Genomic DNA, 24998 nt, shown 5'->3' with positions numbered 1-24998 from the left:
TGTGGACATGAGCCAATGGTAGGTGAATCTCATCTGTTGCTTATTACATCCGCAGTCGGCTAGGAGGCGTGTCTGCTGCAATGAGTGACGTTTAACTTAATTGGCTTGTGCTTAAATGAGAGAACGCAATGTAGCACAGTCTAGCAGCTCAGCATTCCTCATCACAGCACTTGCAGCTCAGCCCAGGCCTTTGGAGAAGTCACCCCGGGGAAAGTTGTTGGAACCCAGGGGCCTGGAGAGAAGACCAGCAGAGAACATCCTGTGCCTTCCACGTAAGAAAAGAGCCTCAGTGGAAAGTTAGCTGCCTTTCCTCTGAAGAACCAACAAAATAAATCCCCTTTTATTAAAAGTCAATCCGTCTCTGGTGTGTTGCATTCCGGCAGCTAGCAAACTAGAACAGTACTACAAAATGTAAATTCGGATAATAAAGATAGTAAATATTATTGTTTGTTTGTCTGTCTGTAAACAAAAATTTTCCTCTTGGAAATGTTCACTGCTTTTTTAATGTACTAATCTCATAAATGGCACAAATGTAAAGATGGAACAATAAAATGCTTTCACTATGGTGATTTCTATATATGTGACAAAATAGCCAACGTTCTTTAAAAATAGTAAAAAAGCTACTAATGGAAATGATAAGGACAATGATAAATACTATTAAGTAACATTCTCAAGGTCACTCATGGAGTTCCAGAGGAGGAGTGGAGACCCTGGTGTGTCTGATTCACAACTCCATCCTCACTCTCTGCTATTCTTCCTTAACGTTCAATCAGTGGAGCTTATTAAAATTCCTGCTCCATGTCATGTCTATTCTGGAGTTGTAACTGTTATTTCTAAAGTCTGAGCTCCTGAGCTGTTTGTGTACAACCTGGTCATTCCCTGAAGTATTGGGTATTTAGGTGACAGTTGAGATTCAGAGTTAGAGCTCTGAAGCTAGGAAAGTCAGAAGTAACCCATACAGGAACTGCTTAAAAAGTTGAAAAAGTGATCAGGCATTGAGTAGAGATATGAATGAAGATGATCTAGATAGGACTAAGGTATATCAGAATACAGGGTAAAGGGTGATATCCATATTTTAGAACTTCAACTTCTGTATGAGACTAAAGAGAGAAATGTTTATTCGGTACAAAATTTATATTTTGGCTAGTGCATATTCTAATTTAACTTGTATGATCAGTTTAGTTGAACACCATAAGTACATAGAATCTTGAATAAGATTTTGTTGGTTTTCCCAGTTAGTGTGATGTCCCAATAAACCCCAGAGTGATTTGGACAGTGAATAAAGAAGTATTTGCAAAGTTGTCTTGGGGGAATGGGGAGAAAGGGGAAAATATTCAACTTCCCCATTTGGAGAATTTCTTATATTCTCGCAAGCAGTGGGGACAACCAAATCAATAGGCCAAGCACTCAATCTTGGGGTTCATCCCTATGAAACATGTCTGCAAAGGGTAGGCTAAGGGGGTACAAGGGTAGTTCAGTGGTAGAATTCTCACCTGCCATGAAAGACCCAGGTTCTATTCCCAGTCCTTGCACTTCTCCCCACAAGCAAACAAATAAGCAAAAGCAAACAATCAAAAAACAATTGAATATTCAACAAACGATGCTGCAATAACAGGATACTCACATGCAAAAATAATGAAATGCAACCCTGCCATAAAGCATACAAAAAAAAAAGATAGGCTAAGCCTACTAAAATGAGGCCTACGAGTTACCCTTACAGAACTTCTTTTGTTGCTCAGATGTGGCCTCTCTTTCTTTCTTAGCCAACATAGCAAGTGAACTCACTGCCCTCCCCACCTATGTGGAACATGACTCACAAGGGTGTAAACCTCCCTGGCAGTGTGGGACAGAAATCCTGGGATGAGCTGGGACTCAGCATCAAGGGATTGAGAAAACCTTCTCCACCAAAAGGAGGAAGAGAGAAATGAAACAAAATAAAGTGTCAGTGGCTGAGAGATTTCAAACAGATTTGAGAGGTTATCTTGGGGGTTATTCTTATGCATTGTATAGATATCCCCTTTTTAGTTTATGGTGTATTAGAGTGGCTAGAGGGAAGTACCTGTAACTGTAGATCTGTGTTCCAGTAGTAGTGTATCCTGAAGATCATTGTATAATGATAAAGCTTTTACAATGTGACTGTGTGTTTGTTAAAACTTTGTGTCTGATGCTCCTTTTATTTAGGGTATGGACAAATGAGTAAAAAATATGGATAAAAATAAATAATTGGGGAAACAAAGGTTAAAATAAGTGAGTAGATTGAAACGCTAGTGGTCAATGAGAGGGAGAGGTAAGGGGTATGTATCTATGAGTTTTTTCTTTTTTCTTTCTTTTGCTGGAATGATGCAAATGTTCAAAAAAATGATCATAGTGATGAATACACAACTATGTGAGGACACTGTGAGCAACTGATTGTACATCATGTATAGAATGTTGGTATGTGAAGAATGTTCGTATATTTGTTAAGATCTGACAATAAAATATAATAAAATAAAAATCCTGCTCCTCCAGGCATATACAGATGGAATGAATGGCCCTGACAAACACGTGGAGAGGAACATTGTGTCCTCCGGTTGGATATTCCTCTAAGTTTCCTCAACACTGTCTACATATTGTATCATAATGCTTATCTCCTGTGCATTTTTGCCAAAGCTGCATCTTCTTTATTTCTGTATCTTTGGCACAGAGCAATAGGCTTGGCATAGACTTAATAAAAGTTTGTTGAGTGGGGAAAAAAAATGAATGAATGAAAAATCTTTAAAGTTCAGGCAATTGTAGGGTGGTTCACTTTAGGTTTTTACATAAATTTTTTAAATGTGCTACATGGTTAGCAAGGATGGATCATGTGGGTTGGAAATTTTCTGTCTTAAAGATGATACTTGGAATCATTCCAGGGAATCAGACAGAAGATGACCAAAATTACAAATAAAAGCAAATTCCTGTGAGCCTACAAAAATTATCTCATTTAATCTCACAATAGTGCTGTGAAGTAGATGTCATCAGTTGCTTTTTACAGAATAAGGCCTTGTTTTTATTTTTCAGGAGACAACACTGCTTACCACAAAACTTTATTTTAAATATGCAGAGGTTTATTATACGGGTTTTTTTTTTACTCTTTAAACAAATGTTTATTTAGACAGGAAAAACACAAAGACAACTGAACCACAGTCCCTGGTTAATATCCATTCTTTGATAATTTATTAACAACAGATCAGCCAAGTAATCAAAAATAAAATATATTGCCCCTGTTATCACTGGAATTCATTACTTTCTTCTTCCTTCTGCTACTATCATGTATTTCTCTAGGTGTTGAGATTATTGTTACATTTCCGGGAGAGGTCAGTCAGCCCCAAGAAATGAATCAAGAAGATTTAAAAGAAAACAAGTAAGGAATATTCTTTGAAATGCTAGACTGGAATTTAAGTATAAATTGATGGCAAACTATATTTTTAGTAATTTGGTACAAAATAATGGTCTAAATTAGGGGCCAGATAATAAATACTTTAGGTTTTGTGTGTCATAAGGTCTCCATTACGATGATTCATCAGTGCCATTGTAAAACAAGCACAGCCACAGAGAATATGTAAACGAATGGGGAAACTTTATTTAAAAAAATAAGCTGGAGGCTGAACTTGGCCTATGGATTGTAGTTTGCTGATGTCTGCTCTCAAGAAGTGCTGTCCAAAATGGTTCTGTGTTCCTTCTGTTACCAGTCCATGATGAGGTCAGTACAGAATTTGAGAGACACTAACCATTTAGAACTTTGCATATATCAGTTTGACAAAGTAATTTTATGTCTATTAATGTATTAATAAAAAATTGGGCCTTTTTTTACATAGTTTCATTTTTATAGTAATCCACTTTTATTATATTTTGCAAAAGTTGTAAGTCCATGGATGGCTTGAATATTTAAAAACTGGTCCTTCATCAGAGTGTTTGAGAAGCACCAGGCTAGTCAATGCCTTTGGAGAAGTAAAAGGCACATCCCCTGTGCCTCCCTTTGTGTCCCCGATTCCTCTGCTCAAGGAATGGGGACTGGAAAACCTAGACCTAAACCACATCCATTCAGGCAATGGAACAAGGTTTGGAAGTGAGTGGAAGGGTGAAGAGGGATTGCTGTCTCTGGATTAAAGCCATTTCATTCAGCAGCACCACTGGGAATAGTTCTTCAAACATTCTAGCAATGTCAGGCTGAACTGGGAAGATACGGGGAATGAGTTTTAAATCAAATGTTTTCCCCCTCTTTTTTAGTCAGATAACCTCAGAGCTTCAAGGATGGACACGGGCACATTCTGTTTCTCTTCAAAGTGAAATTGAGATAGTGGACCTCAAGACAAAAATGCCAACCACGCGCTCTTTCCTCTTGAAGAAAGAGGAAAATTCCAAGGAGTTCTGTGATGTGAACTTGGGCTTTTTGTTGCCAAGACCTTGCTTAGAACCAGACATCTCCAGCTCTCTTATCAGAGAAGATGCTTCTCACTTTCTGATGGGGCAACAAAGAAACTCTGAAGGTAAGTTGAACATTTAATTCCATGGGGATTCCTTTATTCTTTCAGTTAACAAATGTTTACTGAGTGCTCGTGGTGTGCCGGGCACTATTCTGAGTGCTGGAAGTGGAGTAGAGGACAAGCAGACAATAATCCCTGTCCCCTGTCCTCCTGGGATTTACTTTCTTGTGTTTTGACAGGGAGTCAGAAAATAACAGCAATAAACTAATAAACAAGTAAAATAGATAATATATCAGAGGGTGGTAAATGCTGTGGAGTAAATAAATAAGGAAGGAGGATGGGGTGTTTTGAGATTTTGAACAGGGTAAATGAGGGATAGCATCATAGGGAAGGTAATGAACAAATACCTGTAGAAGCAAAGGGAGTAAGCCATGTCCATATTGGGGGGAAGAATGTTTCAAGGCCAGTGTAGGTGGAAGAGAGTGAGTGGGAGGTGAGTGCAAGGAAAGGAGATTCGGACTGTCATGGGGGAACACAGATTATATAGGATCATGTAGTAGACTGAAGGAATATGTGAGATGGAGAGAGTGGGGAGGGTGATCTGAAATGAAATTTTAAGCAGCCTCTTAAAAGATGCTTTAAAATAGCTATAGAGAGACAAAAGTTGCATATTCCCTGAATTATGTGAAACCTTAGTCCTTCTTGTTCTAACTTTCATATCTTTTAACATGCAATTCATATTTTCCATTTCCTTTTCTTTCTGTGCTCCGTTCTGGGTAATTTTATTTTTATAAGTCTTCCAATTCTCTAATCCTCTTCAGCTGTATCTAATCTACTGTTTAATCTACCTACTGAGCTTTTTACTGCCAATATTTTATGATAACATTTTTCATACACATAGCAAAATTGAATTTTAGGGAACATCTGAATTCCCACCACCTAGGTTCTTTTAACACTTAACTATATTTGTTTTATCATATTTGTTCATCTCTCCATCCCTCTCTGTATCCATTAATTCACCTTATTTTTGTTGCATTTCAAAGTAATGTGCAGACATCTGTACACAGTTCCTAAATTCTTCAGCAATATAATTCACTGAGCTTTTGACAAATGCATGTGAAACCCATTTATCAAGATATAAAATGTTAACATCATACCCAAAAAGTTCCCTCATGTTCCTCCCCAGTCAACCCTAACCTCCCCAACTCCACACAAGATAGCCACTACACTGAGCTTTTTCACCATAGATTAGTTTGACATGTTCTAGATCTTCATATAAATGGAATCGCACAACATATACTCTTTTGTGTAAGTCTTTCTTCACTTAACATGATATTTTCAAGATTCATCCATATTATTGTGTGGATCAACACTTCATTCCTATTTTTATAGCTGAATGTATTCCTTTGATGGCTGTACCACAGTTTGCCTGGTTAGTCTTCTATTGATGGGCATTCGGGCTATTTCCAGTTTTTTACTGTTATAAGTGAAGCTGCCATAATTATTCCCATACAAGTTTTGTGTGTGTGTGTGTGTGTGTGTGTGTGTGTGTGTGTGAACATATGTTTTCATTTCTTCTAGGTAAATTCCTAAGAGAATTTCTGGGTCATAGGGTAGGAGTGTCTTCATATTTTAAGAAATGGCCAGAGCTTTTTTCACCGTGATTGTACTAGCTTACATTCTACCCAAAACATTCTAGTTGTTTCACAGCCTCACAAGCATTTGGTATTATCAGTCTTTTTAAGTTTTTTACTTTAGACATTCCGGAGGGTGTGTGTAGTGGTATCTCATTGTGATCTACCCATTTAGTTTTTTCAAAAAAAAAATCCTATTTTTATTTCAATGATTAGTTTCATTTCTAAAAGTTCCATTTGTTTCTTTTTTCAGATATGCTTGGCTTATTATTGAGAATGTTTTGTTGTTTCGACAAACATTTCTTAAAACACCCAATGTGTTGCTAGTTTATATTCTGTATTCGATCATTGCAATATCTGAAATCCCTGGGGGTCCAAACCTGTTGTTTCTTGTTTCTGCTGACTTGCACATTTCTTGAATGCTTGGAAATCTTTTATTGTGCATTTATAATCAATTGGTGTTTATCTGTGGGAATCTTGGGGATCAACACTAAGAATGCTTTCTTCCAGAGAGGATTTGTGTTTCCTTCTGCTTGGAACTAGGTTTGTTACTGACTTGAGACCACTTAGCCTCATTCCTGGATCCCCGAGTAAATGTGAGGGTCTAAAGTTCAACTTCTACCTGTATCTGCCCCAAGACCTTCTTTACCAGATAGTAACACTGATGCTAGCATTTTCCTTTGGGGCAATTCTGTCTTTGCTATGTACTTACCACTGTTCTAAACCAATCAGCTATAAGCCACCAGGGACAATCCTGTAATTCACCAGGTCAAGTTCATCGTCTTATTGTAGTGAAGGGGACCACACCAGAAGAACTGTGGGGCATCTCATGAAACATAGGGGGAAAATAGAGTTATTATAAAATTCGGGAAAAAAGATACAGTTTAGGTGAAATTTAAAAGAAGCAGTGTTTGATAGGCTATGTGAAAGAATTAACATCAGATCTGACCGCAAATTCTCTTCAGCCTCACATCTTGTCACTCTTCCATAGCAGCGAGATAAACATTAGCACTGCTAGATACCTTCCGTTCCTTGAACTCTACATTTGCACGTGCTATTTTCTCTGCTAGAACATTATTCCATCTTTCAAGTCTCATCTTAGGTACCACTTCCTCTGGGATGTCTTCCTGACCCTCCCCAAGGCTGTGTGAATTGTTATTCCTATGTGCTCCAGAGGATCTATGAGATCCTGACCTTACCTGCAACATGACACTTATTAGGCTGAATTGTCACTACTTGTTTGTGTGCCTGTCTTTACCAGATTATAAAGGTGAGAACCGTAGCACCTCCAGGCACTTAGCACCATGCCTGGCATATAACTGCCAAATATATGCACATCGAATTACTAACAACAATTATAATCATGTATTGAATGCTTACTATTGCAAATCGTGAACATCCACCTGTTTAGGTAATATTGACATTCTTATGTTAGAAATGAGGAAACTGAGGCCTAAGGAGCTTTAGTGTGTGCCCGGGACACACAGCTACTGAGTGCAGAGGCTGGGTTCACAATTGGAGCCCATGTGCTTAAGCACTGTGCCATCTATGTCAGAGCTCATGTCTTCCATGTGAGTCCTCTTCAGTTATGGAGGGAGAAAGGAATAAGCATATTTAGTCTTGTAGCAAAGAGGTTAGAGAAAAAGTAGGGCAGTTGGTGCAGGCACAGTCTGCCAGGGAAGATGGCTAGAGGCATCCTCAAGAAGGTCCTGAAAATACGCTCCTACCCGGAGGCTGAAGCACAATGCATCTTGAAGACAGCATGCCCAGACATGAACAAACTTGGTTGCATCAGTATTCTGTAATGGGAGCTGCTTATCTGAAAATGTCAACTAGAGTCTCCCAGGCCAATATTGATTGGGTTATTTTTAGGATTTTACTCAAATGTAATTTTTAAAAATTAGACAATCCATTTATGTTCATTGAAATAAATTCAGAAAAGACAGATAAACAAACATAAGAATTAAGAAATAAGTACAGATAGTAATTTAAGGCCATTTATTTTAGTGTACTTCCATATCTCAAAATAATTGGTTTATAGTGATATTTCTTGACTGTTCAGCTTTAGATTTTATCTATTAGAATTTAACACTTTTAAATTATTTTCCTTATACACAAACATTTCCCCAATCTTCTCAATCTTTGTGTTTAACAAATCAATATTAACCTAACATGATGAGCATAGTTAATGACATTGAATTACATACATGGATGTGGTTAAAAGGGGGGAAATTTTAGGTTGTATATATGTTATCAGAATGAAAAATTAAAAAAAAATGACTATACGATACAAACAGTAAACCCTATTGTAAAGATGGACTATAGTTAATAGGACAATTATGAAAAGTTCTTTCATGAATTATAACAAATGTACCACACTAATGCAAGGGGTTATTAATAGGATGGTATAGGGGAACTCTGTATGTTGAGCTATGATTATATTTCCTTTCTTTTCAGACATTTTATTTTTCCTGGTTTTCATAACTGCCTTATTTCATTTGTTTATGTTTTGTATATCTATTACTAATTTATCTTCATCCTCTCTGATGGACCTATAAAAGGCATCTCAATGCAGTCAGCTTTATATCAGGTCCCCTGTTGTTTCCTTTTGTGTTTGGCAACCTTCCTGCTGGAACCCTCTTTCCTCCTGTTTCACTCTGCATTGCTTTGAACCTACAGGTCAGCAGTCTAGTTGAGATTTATCTCCACGATCATCCTGGAAGTTCCCCTTGCCCATGTCCTGTGTTGGATCCCTGTGCAGTGGATACATGCCTTCCTTCTCCTTGGCCTATACCCTTAATTCAGCAGTTTCCATTTTCTGGTAGCTCCCTGAGAAAGGGCGCATGGAGTATATATAGAGTATCATCGTCTCTGTTTCCTCTGAATTCTTTTCTTCTTTCTTTTTGTTTTGTTCTTTGTGTTTTCTTGGTAAAAGCTTTTCTAATACATCTGTTGATCTTTGGCTATTTATGTGTATTTGAGAGGAAGGCACCAAAAAATGCTGTGTGTTTGAGTAGGGCTTTCTGAATGGGCCTCAAAGGAGTTGAGTGGGCAGAGACCTGTGCCTCCCCACACCCCCAGCATGTGCTCCCTTTCCTTTGGCTAGTTTTTCCTAAAGAGGATGGTCCAAGCTCCTGCCTGTAGGTTTCAGAGCTGGGAGCCAGTGTTCTTGGGCCTGAGGAGGACTTTACATTTCAGCGTGCAGACTTTCACTTAACCCTCTTGTTTACAGTCCAGTACCTCATTTCTGCTCTCAGCTGTACCTGCCTCCTTATCATCTTTGTGTGAAGCTCTCTAGAGAATAAACTTCCAGGCCTATGCACGGAGTGAGGAAGAGTGACTCCTGACTGGTGGGGTAGGGTACGGAATCTGAAGTCTGCACCATTTACAGACTGATAAGCGACCTTCTCCTTTCCAGCCTTATCTGCATCCCCACCTTCGGCAGTACCTAGTATCCGCAGTGCCTGATCCTTTCTGGGGTTCTCATTTCTTATTGAATGCTCCCCTCTGCAGGCAACGAGCCAAACAGAGAAAGCTGACAACTAAATCGGTTATAATCTGTCCTTGCAGTTTTCACTGTCCAAGTTTTTGTTAACGGTGTTCATTGGTTGTTTTATCTTGTTTTTCTTTGTCCTCGTTTACCTCTTTTAAAATTCTTTTACCGTCATTTTACTGAGGTTTGTGGAGAGAGTGGAGAAAAGCCTGTACATTCAATCTTCCATGTTTAATGACAATTTTATGTACATTTAAAAAGCTTTTAACATGTATTGCCAATACCCACCAGAAAGAATTTACCTATTCATATTACCTCGTCATATTATCACTATTTAAATAGTTAAGAATGCCTTTCTACCCCACACAGATCCTTAACAAGATTGAATAATATCTGTCCAAATATTTAAAATAAAGCTGGAATGTCGGGTCTGTGTGTTTTTGTCATGACAGCATAAATCTGTGGCCAAGTATAAGCATTATGCCATAAATCAGTTTTATTTCTGTTATTAACTTCTATCATCTCTTCGACAGAAAAACTCCCTTTCTAGAATGGGGCCTCCATGAGGACAGAGATTTTGTTTTTCTTGTTTATGATTATATTACTCTCTTCTGGGATAGTACCAGCCGCTCAATTGGCTCTCAATAAATATTTTTTGAATTAATGCATAAATAATTGGGGTGAGGTGGGGGGGTGCCTTGGCCAGCTATGGTTAAGGGGAATGCCTGTGCCTTTCCTACTAGGATCCTCTTCTTAGGTGATCAGTTTTCACCTGAGTATGGCTTCTTTAGCTGTGTTACATATTTAAAAATTCTGATGTAATACACCATATCAACAAATCAAAGCAGAAAAATCACATGATCATCTCAATTGATGCAGAGAAGGCATTTGACAAGATTCAACATCCTTTCCTGTTGAAAACACTTCAAAGGATAGGAATACAAGGGAACTTCCTTAAAATGATAGAGGGAATATATGAAAAACCCACAGCTAAGATCATCCTCAATGGGGAAAAATTGAAACCTTTCCCCCTAAGGAACAAGACAAGGATGTCCATTATCACTACTACTATTCAACATCGTGTTGGAGGTTCTAGCCAGAGCAATTAGACAAGAAAAAGAAATACAAGGCATCAAAGTTGGAAAGGAAGAAGTAAAACTATCACTGTTTGCAGACGATATGATACTATACGTCAAAAACCCGGACAAATCCACAACAAAACTACTAGAGCTAATAAATGTGTACAGCAAAGTAGCAGGTTACAAGATCAACATTCAAAAATCCGTAACGTTTCTATACACTAGCAATGAAAAGCTGAGGGGGAAATCAAGAAATGAATTCCATTTACAATTGCAACTAAAAGAATAAAGTACTTAGGAATAAATTTAACTAAAGAGACAAAAGACCTATACAAAGAAAACTACAAAAAACTGTTAAAAGAAATCACAGAAGACCTAAATAGATGGAAGGGCATACTGTGTTCATGGATTGGAAGACTAAATATAGTTAAGATGTCAATCCTACCTAAATTGATTTACAGATTCAATGCAATTCCAATCAAAATCCCAACAACTTATTTTTCAGAAATAGAAAAACCAATAAGCAAATTTATCTGGAAGGGGAGGGTGCCCCGAATTGCTAAAAGTATCTTGAGGAAAAAAAATGAAGCTGGAGGTCTCACGCTGCCGGACTTTAAGGCATATTATGAAGCCACAGTGGTCAAAACAGCATGGTATTGGCATAAAGATAGATATATCGACCAATGGAATTGAATAGAGTGCTCAGATATAGACCCTCTCATCTATGGACATTTGATCTTTGATAAGGCAGTCAAGCCAACTCACCTGGGACAGAACAGTCTCTTCAATAAATGGTGCCTAGAGAACTGGATATCCATATGCAAAAGAATGAAAGAGGACCCGTATCTCACACTCTATACAAAAGTTAACTCAAAATGGATCAAAGATCTAAACATTAGGTCTAAGACCATAAAACAGTTAGAGGAAAATGTAGGGAGATATCTTATGAAACTTACAATGGGAGGCGGTTTTATGGACCTTAAACCTAAAGCAAGAGCACTGAAGAAGGAAAGAAATAAATGGGAGCTCCTCAAAATTAAACACTCTTGTGCATCAAAGAACTTCATCAAGAAAGTAGAAAGACAGCCTACACAATGGGAGACAACATTTGGAAACGACATATCAGATAAAGGTCTAGTATCCAGAATTTACAAAGAGATTGTTCAACTCAACAACAAAAAGACAGCCAACCCAATTACAAAATGGGAAAAAGACTTGAACAGACACCTCTCAGAAGAGGAAATACAAATGGCCAAAAGGCACATGAAGAGATGCTCAATGTCCCTGGCCATTAAAGAAATTCAAATCAAAACCACAATGAGATATCATCTCACACCCACCAGAATGGCCATTATCAACAAAACAAAAAATGACAGGTGCTGGAGAGGATGTGGAGAAAGAGGCACACTTATCCACTGTTGGTGGGAATGTCAAATGGTGCAACCACTGTGGAAGGCAGTTTGGTGGTTCCTCAAAAAACTGAATATAGAATTGCCATACGACCCAGCAATACCATTGCTAGGTATCTACTCAGAGGACTTAAGGGCAAAGACACAAACGGACATTTGCACACTAATGTTTATAGCAGCATTATTTACAATTGCAAAGAGATGGAAACAGCCAAAATGTCCATCAACAGATGAGTGGTTAAACAAACTGTGGTATATACATACGATGGAATATTATGCAGCTTTAAGACAGAATAAATTTATGAAGCATGTAATAACATGGATGGACCTAGAGAACATTATGCTGAGTGAGACTAGCCAAAAACTAAAGGACAAATACTGTATGGTCCCACTGATGTGAACTGACATTCGAGAATAAACTTGGAATATGTCATTGGTAACAGAGACCATCAAGAGGTAGAAACAGGGTAAGATAATGGGTAATTGGAGCTGAAGGGATACAGACTGTGCAACAGGACTAGATACAAAAACTTAAAAATGGACAGCACAATACTACCTAATTGTAATGTAATTATGTTAAAACACTGAATGAAGCTGCATCTGAGCTATAGTTTTTTTTGTTTGTTTGTGTTTTTATATATATTTTTTGTATTTTTTATTTTTATTTTTTTCTCTATATTATCATTTTATTTCTTTTTCTGTTGTCTTGCTATTTCTTTTTCTAAATCGATGCAAATGTACTAAGAAATGATGATCATATATCTATGTGATGATATTAAGAATTACTGATTGCATATGTAGAATGGAATGATTTCTAAATGTTGTGTTAGTTAATCTTTTTTTTTATTAAAAAAAAAAAAAAGATGTAGTGGAGAGGCTGGAGGGAATTGCCTGAAAATGTAGTGCTGTGTTCCAGTAGCCATGTTTCTTGATGATGATTGAACAATGATATAACTTTCACAGTGAGACTCTGTGAATGTGAAAACCTTGTGTCTGATGCTCCTTTTAGCTACTATATCAACAGAAGAGTAGAACATATGGAATAAAAATAAATAGTAGGGGGAACAAATGTTAAAAAAAAAATTCTGTTTCTCTCTCAGCTAAATTTCTAAATGGCAGCCTATGACTGAAATAGACCCATAGACATATTTTGTTTGGCCCTCACAGCATTTTTTAAAAAGTAGAGGAGGATTTCACATAAAACCTGCAGCTCTCTGGGTTCTCTTGACAATTGGAAGGTATCATGCTGCTAGGTCAACCATCTGGATTGGATGACATCAGTGAGATCTGAGTAATGGATGCCCCTTTCTTCGGAGCACATGATATCAATTCCCACTCTTCCTACCAGTCTCACATCATTCGTTTATGTGATCTGCTTTGGCACTGGAGACACTAGAGTTTTTGGCCTCAGCTCCAAGGTGTGGTGGTAGGTAGGGCTTTAGGGGTCCATTCTGACATTTTGGCTAGAACTTCTAAGTTTTACACTATTTAGTAAATCCCATATACTCCTTTCACTTCTACTACTATATGTGCTGTGCAGAATTTATTATCTACCGTATGTTTGAGTTCAAGCAAATGTTGGGAACAGTTATCCATGGATATTTTCAAGTTTCTGCACAGTCTGTGCTTTCTGAGCAAAAAGCACTAAGAAGTTAAGTTAAAAGAGGATTGTATGGCAAGCATGGCTTGGAAGTTAGGGATAGTGAATTGTCCCAGAGAGATTTAGAGGCTTATCTCCCCAGGAGCTGTTTGCTTACTTTACAGGGTAATACAACCTAGAGACATATTTTTCCTCTTTTCTGCAGACAATTGCTTAATTTCATAGGAAAGGTCACGCGCTTTCTCGGGAGGGCAAGATTGACCAAAGTGCCAGCCACCCTACACAGGCTCCAGGTCTCATAATTTTGGGTTTTCTTGTGGTGCAATCCCACTGCATGTGCAGGTACACATCTGGCTCTCATCGCATCACCTTGTACGGAAATGTGGTATGGGCAACTGACGTGAAGATGCTCTGTGAATAATAAATGGTCTGTTTTCTGATCCAGAGTTCTCATGTACTGTCAGGAGCAGCAGCTCGAAGTTTTGTGTAATCATTCCATACCTACCTTCATGTGGATTGCGCAGGAAAAACTCTTAATTTTTACTTTTCCTAAAACCTTAGGTTCAGATCACTCCACCCCCAAAGTGTGACTTAAGTCTAAATGTGTTCCCTTTTCAACTGTGGAATATCTGATTGTTATTATTTTTCTTTCATAGAGTTTTCTGCCTCTGATCTGAATTGCAATAGCCGAAGAATTGAGGTAAGATTAATTTTACGTGTTCCTCATTTAAGAAGTAAAGTGAAATAACTTTTGTTGTTAGAGATAAACTCTATTAAATAACTCAAAACCAAAATCCTCAGCAATTGTATCTTGGAAAAACAACAACTCACATATAGTCAATAAAGGATCAGATAATTTGTGAGAAAATTATGCCTTTCTATGCTCATTTCTTTTCTGGGGTGTTTCCCATTAACTCTACATAATGAGGTGAGTAGCTCTCTCAGACATATTTTAATTTGCTTTCTTTGAACATTTCTGGAAGTAATGTAAATCATTTTTTCCAGTAGCAGAAAAATTTTCCTAGTGTCTAATTTATAAGTGGAGCATTCAGGCAGACCCTTGTAATTCTTTCTATCTTTCAACCATGTGACCCACGTCTGTATCCTGGGAGTCTCTAAGAAAATAGTTATGCATCGCTGGTGCATAATGTTATAGAAAGGAGTTTATTGACCTAAAAAAATTTAATGGCTGCTACCAGGAAGATAATTAAGCACTGGGAGAATCTGTCTTTATTTCCTGTTATTTTATAGAAATGGAAGAAAATCATATATACTATAAAACTGGGGAATCATATTACAGCTCACCTCTTTCTAACATCCGTGTTCCTAGTGTCAGTTTCCTTCTTTTTTTTTCTTACATATAGGTGGGCAACAGAATGAAAATTAAATACATAGCTCTCAATTAGCCATGATCCATGCCTATACAAATCCTGATATAATAAGGTACTTAATCTGTACATATGGAGAAATGGCCACAATAAGAATCAGGGAAGAGTTACGTAAGGAATATTTATAAGGTGCATTTATAGCTTAATGACCACAAAGCTGAATATTATACAGTGGGTTGCACTGACCTCTAGAGGTTGATAAATAAAAACTAGCTTAGTTTGAAAATAAATGGAAGAGAAAGGAGAAATTAAAAGTTATCCAGGATTGCTAAATTTATTCTTGAAATACTCTTTCAAGTGTATCATTTTATTGTTTCTAAAAAAAAACCACTGGGAATGAGATTTTAGTTTAAAAAATTATGAGCTCCAAAATAGCTTGATACTTTAAAGGCCTTCCCAAAGAGAAATCTTAGAATCTCCTCAGATTACTCTAAACCAGTTAATAAGATATTTTTATACATTTATGTATTCATTAACTTTGTCTACCTCTTTCCTTTCAGTTCCCTTTGCCACCATTGTCACTCCTGCCTATGAGACCTGCTCTCCTCACTATCCCCCAAAACCATAAAGTTCAAAAAGAGAGAGAAAGAAATAGTTCAAGTTTTGTATCCTTTATACCTAAACTGTTAGAGCCCATTAGTCAATCTGATGAGTTTAGACCATCAAATAAACAGCAGGAAGTGCCATTTAAGATGTTTGCAGATCAGACTCTCAGGTCTTCTGATAGCTCCATTTGGTCCAGAAACATGTGCCCTTTTCGCAAGGCTAAACACCACAGAGAACACTTGGAAGGGGAGGAGAATCGGAAATCCAAGGAAACAGAAAGATGTGATAAAATTGAAATCTCTCACTTTGCAAAAGGACAGTCTTTGGTGGCCTTTGAGAATTTTAAGGAAGGCAATATTCCCACGGAGAGGAAAGAGGATACTGAGTGCCATGGTAGTGAAATGAGAAAAGCAGAAGAGAGCTTTCAGCATCTCTCATCAAGCAAGAAAGAGAATTCAGTGGCCAGAAACTGTGAGCCACCTTCAGAAATCATATGTACCATCCCAAACAAGCTGCAAGGAGCCCAGCATTCAGAAATAACTCAAAGCCAGGATGAAGAGACTAGAAATGATAAACCTGATTCAAAAAGTGCTTTGTTACATAAAGATGAAGCAATTGAGCCAAATCATATCTTACAAGAGCATCCTGTACTTAAAAGCTTGTCCAACATAATCCCTGATGGCTCCTTTGAAAAGCTCCCAGAAGGTCACAGTGGCCTGGAGAAAAATGTAAAAATATCAATAGCAGAAGCAACCAAACCAGAAGTGAGTGAGATGGTGCCTCTTATCCATATTATTTTCCCTGGAGATAGAACCATCAAAGGACCAACCATGGCCAAACCAAGTCTCCAAAAAAGAAAGAATGCCCTTCATAACAACAGCAGTAGCTTCAACATACTTGCACAGCAAGAAAATGACAAGCATAAGATGAAAACCTATAGAAACAACTTGGATTCAAAGACCAAGATAAGTAACAGGACACCTCAGAATATCATGATTTCCATGGAAGGTTCCATTAAACCTGCTATGCATAAAACCGGCTTAAAAACTCAAGTTTTCCCTGCTTTAGGGCTTGTTGATCCTAAGCCAGTGAAATCACCCAAGTTTCAAAGGAGAATATCACAGGTAGAAAAGAAGCAATCAACTTATCGGGCTCTGAAACCCAAAAGACCATCATTTCCTTGCATCTGTAAATCTCCCAGAATAAAAAATTCTCCGGTTTCTCTTTCTGTTCAACCAACAGAGCCAAACCTAAATTGCCTAGATCTTAAATACAGTGATATGTTCAAAGAAATCAATTCAACTGGTAATGGACCCGGAATCTATGAAATGTTTGGGACCCCTGTTTATTGTCATGTGCGAGAGGCTGGACGAAATGAAAACAAATATTACCGCGAGATATGCTCAGCTCCATCTGGCAGATGTATCTCCAACAAATGTCGGTCTTCACACAGTGAGAGAGGCAGCAATAGTAGAGCAAGACTTTCTCAGAAAAGATCACATATTAAACCCCCAAAGACTTTACTTGGGATTAAACAAAAGCATAAAAGTTTAATTTCTAAAGAAACGGGTTGCAAGCTTATGGCTAGTAACCTAGAAGACATTGAAAATGATATTTCAGAACCAGACTGGCAGTTAAAGTCCTCAGGAAACAACTTTCTGTCTTTCAAAGATGAAGTTCAGCCCATGAACTTAGCTCGATCTCCTAAGCAGTTCATTGATCAGAATGAATTCTTTCCTGCCTCAGATTTGTCCATTGTTGAAGAGGTCTCTATGGGACAGTATGTCAATGAAGAAGATGTTTCTAACAATCAAATACTCACCACGAGCCTCAGAGATCTGCATGAACTTGAAGAGCTACATCACCAGATCCCATATGTCCTTTCAGAAAACAGTTGGGCATTGCCCAGTGAGAAGATGTCCAATAAGCATGTACTACAAGACAAACAGAATATAGGATCTTTTGGTAATTTGAATACCAATCAAATACTGTCTAAAGATCTAGGATTTGATACTGTTTCAGATAAGTCTAACACACTCATGAGTTTATCTTTCCAAGAAAAACAAGAAAGTGCATCTTACCAAACGTATCGAAATTGGATACATTCTTTGGACCACGATAGTTTAGCAAATACATCGATTACATATCAAACTCTTGGAGAAACTTTAAATGCTGCAGATCCGATTTCTCAAGAAATTCTGGACTCTGTAAAGAATGAAGAACTGACAGATGAACTTTTAGGTTGTCTAGCTGCAGAACTATTAGCTCTAGATGAGAAGGATGATAACTCTTGCCAAATAGTGGCAAATGAAACAGATCCTGAAAACCTAAATCTTGACCTCAGTGGGAGAGGAAATACCATGCAAGAATTGGGCAAAGAGACAACAAATGTCAAAATACAGGTTGGTACAATTAATATCAGAGATTTACTGGGGCAGGAAGGAGTTGGAGACAATTAACCCCTTATTTTCAAATGAGGAATCAGGAACCCTAAATGATTAAATACTTTCTTCAAGGTCACATTGTTTGTGCCAGAGTCAGGTTGGAACCCAGGTCCTCTGACTCCAAAATTAAGATTTTTTTTAGTACGCCATCTTACTTGGAATTTAGCTAGTTTGACATGCAATGGAATTGCTTCGGGTAAATTAATACACACAAAAAACCAAAAAACAATGTATTTAAATAGGTCAGTGCTTTATTCAATGATGATGTTTTCTAACACCAGATAACAGCAGAGAGATAATTATGGGTAAAGCATTGCTTTAGGTAGTATGTGAGCTAGAAAGAAGTAAACACGACCCCTGAAGAGGCTCACCATCCAGTTTCAAAAAGCATATGAAGATGCGCAATGCGCATTTCTGAAGGATTTCCTGTACCCGAGCATTTGCTCTTGGGTGGTTCACTCCTATAACAACAAAAATATTATTGATGCCTACTGTGTTTCTGGCACTAGACTGAGAACTAGGGACATTATGGTATATAAGACACAGCTCTTGACCTCAAGGAAGTATAGGCAAAAAATCCTAAATTAAAAAAAATTAAATTTTGTTAGGCATGGGAGCTGGGATGACGGAGAAGAATAGCCACAGTTAGTTGGGCTTTTTTGCTTGTTTTGTTTGTTATTTTAGTTCTCACCAAAGTATATGAACTTCCTATTCTATTAAAATTTTAAAAATAGATACAATAGGTTAAGCTGAACTGTTATTTATTAATTACTAACTCAGGTGATATCACACTATATCTGACTCAGGAATAATTATTCTAAAATGTTGAGTAGAATACACAAGGTACAATAGCTAGGTTTGTAGAGAACTATGTATGAGACACATCATATTTTTTATGCTTCATAACAGCTGTATGAGATTGATGCTCTAGGTACTAATACATCCCCATTTTGCATATGAGAAAATTAAGGTTTAGAAAGTCATGCAGCTAGTCATGCACCTGAGTGTTCTGATTTCAGCCCCACATCCTTAAATGTTACACAGTAAGAACGTTCCCTATCCAAAAAGGCCAGCAAGCCTCAATGGGAATAACCTAATCAAAAGGTCCCATCCACAGAAATTTACATCCACAGGAATAGATTAGCTTTAAGAACTTGATCTTTTCTGGGGTGTATACAGCTTCAAACCATCACATAATGTATGCATTAGAGTGTATATGTGCATATATCTGATGTATAGATGAGCATGTATGTTTATGAATTACATATAATTTATATTTATGTGAATGCATATGTGAATATGTGTTTATATATGTTTATGTATGTATGTGTGTGTGTGTCTCTCTCTATATGTTTCTTTTTCCAAACCTGTCTATGTTTAGGGGGAAGTTAACTGGGATAATGGGAATTTTGAAGACAGAGTTGAGGGTGGGGAGTTGAGGAGACAGCACACACTAATATACGCCCTCTCTTATTTTCCAGACCTTGTGTAAGCTCATTCTCAAAAGACAGTGGTCAGTAGTCTGTAGGTCTAAGTAGATCCCAAGATAAACAGGTCTTGTACCTCCCCCTGTAAAATATACAAGGCAAAATGTGGCTTGGAAATGTATACAGTTACAGGGCTGGGTAGAAAACTAAGATATCCTGTTGGTTATTTTGGGGGGGAAATGTCACAATGTAATGTCACAGAAGTTACTGTGAACAATAAGAATAGCCATGGACAAGTGCATATAAAAGGAACCCCCACCTCCCCACCCCTTCTCTCTATCCCCATGCCTTAGAGTTTAATGGTGATTTTCCTTTTCGTCTCATTCTTTCAGAGGTCCAGTAATGGGTTCAGAATATATGACAGGGAGGAGAGATTTCTCAACTCAAAGGACAAGAAGACCTATTACGAAAATAGTTTAAAGTGTGAGGAGCCCATCTTGTGGACCAAGGGTGAGATCCTTGGGAAGGGAGCCTACGGCACAGTAAGTTAAACTGGAAATGTGATAAAAGTGCTAAATCTACCTCTCCTTGGCCTCTCTCCTTCCCTAGCCCTGCCTCCTCCAACACACCCTTTTTTTCTGTGATTAATAACAGAAAATCCAACCCAAAGTGGCATAAGGGAAAGGATGCTTATGGCTTATTTATAAAGGCAAGGTCTGGAGTAGTTCTGACGGTGGGCACACTGGCTTCAGGGGTCAAACAATGTCAGCAGCATCCAGTCTTGTATCTCTCAGTCTGGCTCCCGTTCTCAGGGTCCATGTGGCGGCCCAATGGCCATTGTATCTCCAGCCTCATTCTCCCAGGTCCAGGTCCCTCAACAGCTCAGGATATGAAACCAGGAGTTAGGAGAATCATTACTGGGTAGCAAAAATGAAGATTTTGTGAACTACATAAAAGACCACCTGAACTCCTAGCACTTTAGACAGTTCTGACAAATACAGGTAAAGAAAAGACTGGGCTTAGATAGGCTCTGTTTCTCCTCTCATTGAGGCATTTCAGGAATCAGTGAGAAGGTGGGAAAATATGAAGCCCCTGAAGTCACATCACAAGGGTGACTGCTGAGTTGCCCAGGACTTGCCTCCCCTTCTCCAGAAAGCTTTAGAGCTGAAATGGCTCCTTCAGTGCATTGAAGCCTGCTCACATCACCATCAAATGGCAGTACTGGATGTAAACCCAAGGTTTTAGAATAGAGATTAGGGCCAGATCCATATTTGGCCCCATAAGTGGAGAATTTTGTGGAGCTTTATTGCCCTCTGAAAATGTATCACACATGGGAGTTTTCCCCAAAAGTATCCTTAAGCCTTAGAGTTTCTTGTTTTCCCAAGTCTTAAAATTTAGATGGAAGCTATACCTATAAAACACATCAGAATTATTATTTTTCCATAAATCTCAAGGAGAAACATTACTTAAATTAACATTTATTGGGTGAGGTGCTTTCTCAAATCACTATCTTATGTACTCATCATGGAAATATGTCAAGGTGAGTATTATGTCACAGCTTATGACATATTTGACATAAGCTACGACAGTTTTACAGATAAGAAAAAGTGAGGGCAAAAGGAGTTACTCAAGGTTACATTGCTGGAAATGGTAAAGCTGGGATTCTAACCAATCCAGGCTACTTGACTCTGAGCCAATATAATTTCCATTCACCATACTGCTCATTCTCATCTTTCCTACACTGAAAAGTGCAATTTTCTTATTTTAAATAATTTGAATTTAAGTGGGAAATGTATCTGCTTAGAGAAAGGCAAGGGCTTGGGGGGAGAAGGGAAAAACTAGTGTCACATGGAGGAATTTTGTGAACATGTCATTTATATTTAATAAGAAGGTATTGGTTTACTTCTAGGTATACTGTGGTCTTACTAGCCAGGGGCAGTTAATAGCTGTAAAACAGGTGGCTTTGGATACCTCTGATAAATTAGCTACCGAAAAAGAATATCGGAAACTGCAAGAAGAAGTAGATTTACTGAAAGTACTGAAACATGTCAACATTGTGGCCTACCTGGGGACGTGCTTGGAAGAGAACATTGTAAGCATTTTCATGGAGTTTGTTCCTGGTGGCTCGATCTCTAGTATTATAAATCGTTTTGGGCCACTGCCTGAGATGGTGTTCTGTAAATATACAAAACAAATCCTGCAAGGTGTTGCTTATCTCCATGAGAACTGTGTGGTGCATCGAGACATCAAAGGAAATAATGTCATGCTCATGCCAACTGGAATAATAAAGCTGATTGACTTTGGCTGTGCCAAGCGTTTGGCCTGGGCAGGCTTAAATGGCACTCATAGTGATATGCTTAAGTCCATGCATGGGACTCCATATTGGATGGCCCCAGAAGTCATCAACGGGTCTGGCTACGGACGGAAGTCTGACATCTGGAGCACTGGTTGCACTGTGTTTGAGATGGCCACAGGGAAGCCTCCGCTGGCTTCCATGGACAGGATGGCGGCCATGTTTTACATCGGAGCCCACCGAGGGCTGATGCCTCCGCTCCCAGACCACTTCTCAGAAAATGCAGTAGACTTCGTGCGCATGTGCTTAACCAGGTAGGAAACTGAAAGCGGGAGGCGGAGGATCAATCCCTGGAGATTCCAAGTAGCTACATTTCCTTTACAATTTATGGCCCATTGATAGCACTGCTTCTGCTATGATGTTGAGATTTTGTGCTGAAAGGAATCATGATTAGCCATATGGGTAATTGTGCTCCTTGGTGTACCAAGTATATGGGGCAATGCTTCAAGCAGAAAGTGCCTAAGCTAGATATCTTACCAGGTGCTGATAATACTCGCCCCAGTCTATGAGTCTGCAAAAATAGCTCAAGACCTACTTATTTACTGATGTGACATCTTCCCAGGGATCAGCGATGGAGAAAGGGCACCACCTATGCTTGGGCTTCCCTTTCCTAAGCTGTCTTCTCTTTCAGAGAAGCAGGTTTGCATTTTCATTTCCTCCCTTTCAAAATCAGCTGTCAGGAAAGAATGTGAGAAACTCATTCACAGTGAGGTATTAATGATTGATCAGGTTTAATGTGTTGGTTCCCCTAGAAACACTTGCATTTAAAGTGAAGGGAAACAATCTGAGACAAGGGAATGTATCTCTGGAGTATTTTAAGCATCAAGTGGGGAGTATCTGGGGAAGCAGAAAAGCCTGACAGCTGCCTATTTTGGCCTTGTCCTGATGTGCCTTCCTGTCGGTGGAAAAATACTGCAGGGTAAAATGTTCGAGAAAGCCTAACAGTTTTCAAATTTTTCTTAACCAGGCACCTTTTGCTCATATAAGTCTTAATCCAGGGAATAAAATATATAAAAGCAGACAGGGATGACTCTGGTTAATGTGTGTGTGTGTGCGTGGGTTGGGGGGTGGGGTATGCTGGAGTCCACCCACCTGGCCTTTGGGATGAACTTAACCCACCTAGTGAGGCTCAAACTTTAGTTGCATGTGCAGGAGAAGGAATGCCTGATATTCAAATACAATTTCCTGTCTTTCCCTGAAGAGTGCTTTCCTCCACATTTACTTCTTTGCTTTCTTATTCCTACATGGAAAACCCTATGGCCCCAGTGTTTAGCAAGAACAGATGGCAACCTCCAACTTGCAGGAGATCATTATCCTTTCTTAATGAATCTGCACCCCCAGGTCTCCAGGCCAGCTGTTGACTGTGCCTCTGTATTTCTCTCCCAGCACTCTACTTGATTTCAGGAGGATCACGTAGGTGAGGGCAGCAACACATACTGCAGAGACACCTTAAGTGTTCTCCCATGGGTTTTGTGGACGGGTCACCAGGCACAGAGGCCCCTCTCCCCCTGGTTAAAACCCCATAAAATGGAACATAATGGTTGCTAAGAATACCATACGGACTAGAACTAGTTTGGGAGATTGTTCTAAAACAAGCAGTTGCCCTTGCTTGGGGCTTGAATTTAACAATGAATTATTTTTGGCTCACAGCTAGAAAATACTTGCTAGTCTCATTTTCTCTTGGGTTGTTCTTATATGTATACACATACACATGCACTTAAAGAACTTGAAACAGGAACTTCCTTCAAAGGAGCATGGGAGAACCAACTACAAATGCTCTTTATAATGATGTCCTTAATGCCTGTCATTTGAAGACCCAAATCCATGAGTTTAGTTTCACTCCCTAGCTTCTGCTTGGGCTTAGTCCTTTGAGGAAGATTATAGGGTGGTCTTACTAAATACCAGTGGGAGCCTTTCAAAAATATACGTCGAATCACTTCCTCCCTATGCGCGAAACTATCCCATCTTACTCAGAATAATCTCCTAAATCCCTCCTGTAACTTTACAGGACCCTATTGTGACTGGTACTGACTGGACAGATAACTGTGGTACTTTGTCTTATTTTGTACCCCTCTTCCTTACTTGTTCTGCTCCAGGCACACTGGCTCCTTCCTGGGTCTCAGCAGCTGAGTCTGTTCTTGCCTCAGGGCACTGCATAGGCTGTCCTCACCACCTGGAATGTTCTGTCCTCAGAATGTCTCCTGACTCCCTCCTTTCATTTAGGTCTCTGCTCAAATGCCACCTACCCAGAGGATCTTCATGACAGCCTAGCATGTCACTGTTGCCCTCTTACCTAATCCATTTCTCTTTACTGTACTTATTTCCATCTGACCTATACTATCTTTGTTTCCTGTCTCTTCCCATCAGTGTGTAAGCTCCGTAACAGCAAGGACTTTGTGTGTTTTGATCACTTTTGGATCATCAGCACCCAGAAGAACAGTATCTTAGACACTCAGATTTTTACTGAATGAATTAATAAATGACTATTAATGGAAGAAAGAGAATGATGAGGTGGAATGAATGACATAATTCAGAATTAAGAAAAAAGTTAATTATCCCAAAAGAAGAACAAGACTTGATTGACTGTGTAGTAGCAGTCATCCTGTAAAAACCCTTGATACATTGACAAAACCTGAAAATAATTAACGTAATGCAACTTTTCAAATGTGAACCCACTCTAAGCCTTTTCTTTCAGAAGCTAAGGCTCTCCATTTGAACCATTCCTTCATAAACAAAGCAATACACAACTCACAAGCCTAATAATAACTTAATTAGGGTTGTTGTGAAGGTTAAGTGAAAAGATGTACGTAAATTGCTAAGCAGAGTATAGGACACATAATTATGTCTCCATGGTTGAAAGCCATTAGGGAGAAAAATAACACACCTTACACAATTAGTATCTTATACAATGTAGCATATAATTACCTCCTGAAATTCTATGGCAAAGACCCTAAGGATCTTAGACTCTTACCTGATGTACACAATAATACTCCTTGGATGCGGGGGTGGATAGGCAGAAATAAGAGGCACTCTTAAAGATTCTGAAATAGAGGTGATCAGGTATAGAACAGAAATAAGGAATGCGGCGTGTTTAGAACAGAAATGAATTTTTGGAAGCCATGAGAAATAAGCATGGGTGCAGGTACTGCTATAAAGTCCTGGGAAGTCAAGCCAAGGAGT

General features: G+C 38.6%; 1 protein-coding gene across 1 annotated transcript in view; it reads left to right on the top strand.

Annotated features, from left to right (window-relative positions):
* MAP3K19 (mitogen-activated protein kinase kinase kinase 19) overlaps positions 1–24998 on the top strand; it is a 67772-nt gene that overhangs the window by 39992 nt on the left and 2782 nt on the right. The window contains exons 6-11 of the mRNA XM_077153642.1: positions 3304–3382; positions 4249–4508; positions 14317–14360; positions 15549–17996; positions 19858–20007; positions 21375–22072. Of these exons, the coding sequence (XP_077009757.1) occupies positions 3304–3382; positions 4249–4508; positions 14317–14360; positions 15549–17996; positions 19858–20007; positions 21375–22072 (3679 nt within the window). The remainder of the gene's footprint in view (positions 1–3303; positions 3383–4248; positions 4509–14316; positions 14361–15548; positions 17997–19857; positions 20008–21374; positions 22073–24998) is intronic.

The sequence above is a fragment of the Tamandua tetradactyla genome, chromosome 3 (genome assembly GCF_023851605.1).
Source record: "Tamandua tetradactyla isolate mTamTet1 chromosome 3, mTamTet1.pri, whole genome shotgun sequence".
NCBI classification, from domain to species: Eukaryota; Metazoa; Chordata; class Mammalia; order Pilosa; family Myrmecophagidae; genus Tamandua; species Tamandua tetradactyla.
This window is presented reverse-complemented; position numbering and strand designations above follow the sequence as displayed.